A 6,838-nucleotide genomic window follows, 5' to 3' on the forward strand; every position below is an offset into this window, starting at 1 on the left:
AAGCAGCAGATACACTGAACAGAGAGGTTGCAGTGTGTGCCATATAAGGAAAGTGGGGTCTGTATGGAATCTCGGCAGCTTTCTGTGTTACTTTCAAAGTCTCGCACAAGCAACCACCCCGGGCCCCAGTGACTAAATATGGTCCAACAGCAATAGCATTGTTCAAACAAAGTTGCTTCTATGGGGATAACTCTTATTATTTACCTGCAGTTACTGTAGCTGCGACTGAGAGATGCTTTGTAGTTATAGTCTGTCTATGCTACACAGTGGTAATAAAGGAATATCTGTCTGGGGAAGAGTGCAGAGCAATACTGTAGATAAGTTGTGTTATTGCTGAAGACACAAGTATGAAAAAAGCAATTTGCAGTTGGAGTCTCACGCTCTCAAGCAAAGTACGCATCTGTTTTTTGTTTTGTTTTTTTGCATTACACAGTAGATAATCTGTTAATGATAACCTCCACATAAACATAAATCAGTAGGTACACTACACTATTCATGTTGAGTTTATAGTGAACCAGGGTCAGAAAGGTGCTCATTTTAGAGCTTATGTAGTTTGTAGTTCTGTTAAACTGGATTGAATTAAAGTGTTTCTGTTATGTAGTCTAGGCCACTGACTAAAACGGGGCCGTCAGAATAATAAAAACGTGTTGGTACAACTCAATACAATTCAATAATACTACAAAATGAAAATACAGTTGAATCACCAGCTCTCTAAGTTATTTGAAACAAATGCTGAGTATCATAACCTTTGTGAAGCTAAGATTTAGTGCAGAACTGTTATGTTGGAATGCATTTGTTTTCACAAGTGTACCTAATGAACTGGCAAGGGAGTGTATATTCAATCATATCATCACTCCATGGCTGGTGGTGAACATGTCCCTATAATATCCCCTCCAACCCATTTTGACCATTAGCAGACTTACTTTTATAAACACTGATGTTACTGAACCCAATCTAAAATCCTTAACTGTAGCAAATCTCATGCAACAAACATCTGTTTTAGTCAAAGCAGTAATTGGCCTCTTGAGTAAACGTGAAACTCTTGGCAACCTTTTTCTTAAGACTACCAGACGCAAGGTGGTCCTGGTACAGGCATGTCCAGGGTGGAACAGGTTAATGTGATGTATGGTGATCCATGCAAGGACAGGGGAGGAGAGCAACCTAAAAAAAAATGTGGAGGAAGGGGGCATGATGACCTGAAAAATGAGTCTGCACTAAACATTAGGCCTCCTCCAGTTGTGTGAGATGAAGAATAACGCCCCATCAGTCCTTCACAGCAGTTAGCAAAGCCATGAAAAGTCCATACAGTGACAGGGAGGAGGCAGAGGGAGTGGATAAAAACTCTGAGTGAACGATGGTTACATCAGTGGTGGTCAGTGAATCCCACTCAAAAAGAAGTATGCAGGATATTTTTCTTTTGAAAAATCAAATGTGAAAATCACTTGGGGCTAATTACTAAATTGGCAAGCTTCACATTCATGCAGCACTTAAACTAAACCAGCCATGAAGACTAAAGCTGCACACAATGTCCCTCAACACAACGCAGTGGAATAATACACAGTAAAAACAACATGAACTGTAATGTAGACATCTCTTACATACAGCATGTTTAAGGTTTTTTCTTCGTCCTCATGTCCATAGATGGCCATCTATTGGAGAGAAAATATGTTTATGGATATGTTTGACCCTTGTGGAATGCAATTGCATTCTAATTTGAGCCCAGGGACAAACATCACTCTGCTGCAGTGAAAAGCCCACTGCATTCAGCACTATTTATACAGCTGTCTCTTGCAGACACAACTAATTTATACAGTGGAAGAGAAAAGCTACCTATTATAGGGCAAACTGCCAATCGAACAATCGCGTGCCATTGTTCAACTTCCTCCACTTATATAGCCATTTTTAAGAACACTCGTATCTGATGTGAGGCCAATACACGAGGCGCCTAAACGAGGACACACCGGATTTGATTTATGGAATAAATATTAATATACAGATCAAACAAGCAGCGGAACCACTTTCACACTCTCGAATGGTGTAGAGCAACAATACATTAGGACGCTGCATAATGTTAAGTTTACGCCTTTTTGTGAATACTGCACTGAAGGCAAATTACATTACATTGCACGTTTAAAGCTCCATCAGTGGCTTCAGTAAATTCAGCAAAACACACCGCACGCCACATATCATGACCTCATTCTTTCAATGGACTAATCTGAGGGCTATGATCTCACCAAAGCCGTCCACAATCAAGAATGAGAGATGGAAAATATGGTAGAACAAATAAATATGTAAAACCTAAAAAGCATTTGGACAGGGATTAGGTAAGAGATGGTGGAGAGAAGGTTTTAACTCATTGGCCAGCGTCAGTAATCGGTATAAATGGCTTACTGTTGATGATCAGTTGCAGAAATGTAGGGCTTTGAGTTGTGGGAGATAAGAATGTCAAGTTCCCTTAAATGGTGAGGGGAAGTGAGATGTACAAACTATGGGTTTGATATAGTAAGTGACATTTTAGTTTTTGCAGATCGAAGTCACCGGTATATTTATGACTCAGGCCTTTCTTGACCAATTGCGTAATTTTTAATACTGCTTTATTACATTTAAAAAACAGAGTTAAGGAAGGGATAATAAGCTCAGCCTCTCCTCCTAAGCCGAAAAGAACATCAGACATAAAGGGGTAAATTAGAAGTAGAGCAGATATCACAGAAAGGTCTCAATGCCTTATAAGCAAATGGATTGTTGGCTTTATAAGAAAAACATTTTAAGGATCATGAGGTAACTATTATAAACAAAGACGGACAATTAGCATTAGTACAGGCATTTTAGACCAGTTCAAGGGCAAGGGGGCAGGAGATTGAGGGTGGGTGGGTGGATAAAAGAAAAAAAAAAATTCACAATGCCCTCTAAACTGTTAATACAATCACAGGAAAGGATATTTCAGTAAGCGTTCAAGTGCAGCTCTGCACTGAGTGATGAAAACTAAAACAAGGCAATGCTTAAAAGTAGATACTTGCAAATAAAGCAGTTATGCCCCTCTGTACCCAGTCTGGCATTACTGCGTAAATGAGTGCATGGGTTTTCTGCAGAAGCTCTTTTTGTCATCTCTTTGTCTTTTTTATTAAATTTATGTAAATAGACCATTTATTCTTATAACTCTGTTCAGCCCAGGCTCCACTTTATGCAGAAGCAGGGTTGTAACACAATAAACCTTAAATACAGTGCCTCAGCATAAACGGAACAATATAACAGGCATGAAGCGAAGATTTAGTGCAGTGCTGATATATTAGAATGCACTTGTTTCCACTAGCGTAATGAGTGTAGTGCAAGTGAGTGTATGTTGCAGTCCTTGACGTGCCTCGGTCAAAACACAGTAAACAATATCAATAAATTTCAACCAATGAGTGTTGTAAATATTTTTAGAAAACTTCAACTCATCACATCATTTAAATAAATAGTTAAATTAACAGTTTAAAATGAACAACCCTTATCAAATCTAATGCAGTCTTGTCTGGACTGGATCATTACAAAGGCTTTCAACAATCAACCTGTTTTACAATTATGCAGTTATTGGACAGTAGGGAATATAAAAATACTGTTGTTGTTTTTTTGTTTAGTTTTGTTTTATCTTGTGTTTATATTGTTATCAGGCCATAAGAAGCTGTGTCAAAGAGTCACTGTTCAATCCTACGGCGGGGCAGTCGTCACTCTTATCTGTGGTGACACTGCCACCATATGGTGCCAATGAAAACAGCACTTCCACAAATAATATAAAGTATTGTACCGATAAAACATTTATTCTTAAGTTTAAAAAAAACAGTAAAAAAACAAACAAAAAAACATTCAACATTTGTAAAATAAAACAGAGATGGCAATAAGTAATGTAATCTCCATGCCATGCCTACATTATGAAGGACACACAACATGGATTACTGCAAGCGGCACCACAATGAAAGATGCTAAACTTATTTGAAAAATGTAATATTAACAGTTAAAACATAAAAAACTTTGGCAACTTACAAGAATGTATTTACTTCATGTTTAAAACTATACACTATAGATGTTTAAAACTATAGCCTGTAAAACTATAGACAAGAGGCAACAAGGTGCTACAACATTTCATGTCATCTATTGGAGCGTCCAAACATCTTTTAAATCCATCAGCATCAAAAGTCATCAATGCATCGTCATATTTTAAGCATCAGGCCCGGGAGCAGAGCTGCTGGCAGCGGCACCCCGCAGAAACACTTTCCCTCCTTGATCAGTGCTGTTCAGGAAGTGGGACACCAAGCCGTAGAGAAGAGGTCTGCAAAGTTAAATAGGTTGTTTTTAGGGATATTTTGTTTAAGCATGAACAAAGACAAATTTTGTTGAGAGATAAGGCTGTAGACTAGAATCAATCAGGAGTCATTATGGTTACACTGGTGTACTAAAACTCACCAGATGTTATTTTAATTGTGATCTTTTCTTTGCTGGTGCAAAGCGACATGTGCAAATAAACACTGAAATTAAACTGACCCACAACAGAGTATAATGGGTTTTGCATCTGCAGGGCCACGTGTGCTAAATTAAGGGACCCCAAGAGAAATGCTAACATTTACAGCAGGAAAAACAGTCATGTTTGCCCAAAACAGAACTAAACTTAGTAAGTATTTCCACGCATATCAAGATGAAACTGTGAGGACTGTGGTGATTCAGAGAGATTTCGAAACAATTATCCCCAAAGCGATCATATCCGAGAAAGTTCAGTCAGTTTTGAACACTGTGTTTGACAGGTCAGATATTTACAAGACTTACACAGACTTGGAGCTTATGTCTTCTGCAACTTTCAGCTCATTTGCCAGGAACTGTCTGTCCAAGGGAACCTCGGGTTGGCCTGACTCTGACAAAACAAACAGTTGCTCAGTTTAGAAATAGTACACACTGCTCTACAATGGTGGGTAGGCTGACGGCCGCTGGAATGTGATATGTAAATAAGAGTCTTGATCAAGTGTAATGCTGCTGCTGTGACATGAAAATGTATTCACCATGAAGTGATCAACTAATAATCCTTGACGGGACTGATTTCTGACACGTCAGTCCTATCAGAATCATTTAAAGGACACTGCATACACCAGTCAGCCACAACATTAAAACCACTGACAAGAGAAGTAAATAACACTGACCATCTTGTGACAATGCAATGTTCTGCTGGGAAACGTCTGGACTTGGCATTCGTGTGGATGTTACTTAGACATTTACCACCTACACCAGACCAGGCACCCCGACCCCAAAGCAATGACACCGTTTAGGAACAACTCAAATAAACATGGAAAACAGCACAATGTGTTGACCTGGCCACCACATTCCCGAGATCCCAAAATGATCAAGTATCTGTGGGATGCACTGGAACAAGCCTGATCCACAGTGGCCCCTCCCCTCATCCCACAGGACCCAAAGTGTTACCCTCAGAAGGCCCATGTCCATTTTCTGATGAGTCAGGACTGTTTTGGAGGCTGTTTTTGTCATAATGTTATGCTGTTAGTAATTATGGCTGGTGCACTTTTTCACCCACCTGCTGTTAGCACCGATGCAGTGTACCGGTACTTGTTGAACTCCAGGTACTCCCGGATGAGCTCGTTGATGAGGAGGTTTTCGTGGGAAAGCGGAGGCCGCGGTTCCCTCTGGTCATCCAGGGCGCTGAACACCTCCGCCCGGATACGAGCCTTCAGCTGTCCCAGCACACCACGGGACTCCAGCGTTTCCCTCACGGCTAAAAAAAATCCAGATTTTTACCGGAAGAATAGAACTAGAATAACCGCCCATCTGAACACTACACGTGGATGCTTTTTTTTACGTTAATACATTCAGCTATTGATTGCGTTAAATAATGTTTTTTTGTAAGCCATACTCCACTCAATAATAAGCAAATTTAACATTCACTTAAGAATTTTCAAAGCTTAAGATCTCTTCAAAATATATATACTGTTATCATAATCACCAGAAGGTGTTCTTCAAATCGTATTACATTTGAATTACAAAACCATTTCCATTTCAGCACAGTGTTTATCACTTTTTATCCCACACAAGCTAATTAGCTTAACTCTAACCTAGCTTGCCAGCTAATGTTAGCTAGCAGCGGCTACCCACGGAACCGTTACGGAACTGTGGGAAATTCACTAAAAACTACAATAGTGTGAAATATATTTAGTATCTAACTGAGCCGAATGGAAATGTCGTCTTTAACAATACAGAAAGTGACGTGTCATTTGAGGCAACATTTTCTCGGAAACAAAGGTCGCTTAGTTAGCTGAATTGTCAGACTATTGAATGGAGGCTGGTAAGAAGAGCGTCTTGTTTTTCTTCGGTTCAAAAATATTTGTTACTGAGGACTAACTTTTGCAGTGATATATGCAGTTTGATTTAGATTGCAGTATGCAGTTAATCAATAATATGATAATAATGAATTGAACGCCTACCACACTTTAGTTCAGTGATGGTCGCCATTGCAACAAGTGTAAACAAACCACTGTGTTCTTCTGCTCCGAGGCGCTTGCCACCTACTGGCTGAGTTTAGTAACTACAACGAGATGGTTCATGACATCCCAAACAGATGTTTTCTTTCTTCGTACAAACGTCACACACGCATCTTCCACCAGCCTCATATCACACATTAGATCAACACAGGTGCTAAAGAAATATGCTTAAATCATTTGTCATTTTATTGGTGCTCACAACCTGAACCAAAAAGTCTTCTCTCCATCTTTTATATTAATACATACAGCTAAACATCACCACTGTGGATTGCTGTTGTTTTAAATGACATTAGACCTTATTTTTGCTTTATGCATTTACTTTT

At 39.3% G+C, this 6,838-nt stretch overlaps 1 protein-coding gene across 1 annotated transcript; it reads right to left on the reverse strand.

The window, feature by feature from the left end:
* Positions 1 to 2,815: 2,815 nt before the first annotated feature.
* On the reverse strand, positions 2,816 to 6,793 carry cep20 (centrosomal protein 20). The gene is made up of 4 exons (XM_084555545.1): positions 6,459 to 6,793; positions 5,555 to 5,752; positions 4,798 to 4,882; positions 2,816 to 4,306 (listed from the first exon to the last, which is right to left on the reverse strand). Exons 1-4 carry the CDS (start codon positions 6,484 to 6,486, stop codon positions 4,195 to 4,197), a joined length of 423 nt encoding a protein of 140 aa, XP_084411671.1. The 5' UTR covers positions 6,487 to 6,793; the 3' UTR covers positions 2,816 to 4,194.
* Positions 6,794 to 6,838: the final 45 nt, after the last annotated feature.

Source organism: Chelon labrosus (genome assembly GCF_963514085.1).
Source record: "Chelon labrosus genome assembly, chromosome: 2".
Taxonomy (NCBI): Eukaryota; Metazoa; Chordata; class Actinopteri; order Mugiliformes; family Mugilidae; genus Chelon; species Chelon labrosus.

Bases quoted from the DNA above. Each gene is read 5' to 3' on its own strand.
- cep20 (XM_084555545.1), bottom strand. From the start codon at position 6,486: ATGGCGACCATCACTGAACTAAAGTGTG. The intron at 5,753-6,458 runs GTAGGCGTTCAA...GATTTTTTTTAG, and splicing joins CATCACTGAACTAAAGTGTG to CCGTGAGGGAAACGCTGGAG. The intron at 4,883-5,554 runs GTGGGTGAAAAA...TTGTTTTGTCAG, and splicing joins TGCATCGGTGCTAACAGCAG to AGTCAGGCCAACCCGAGGTT.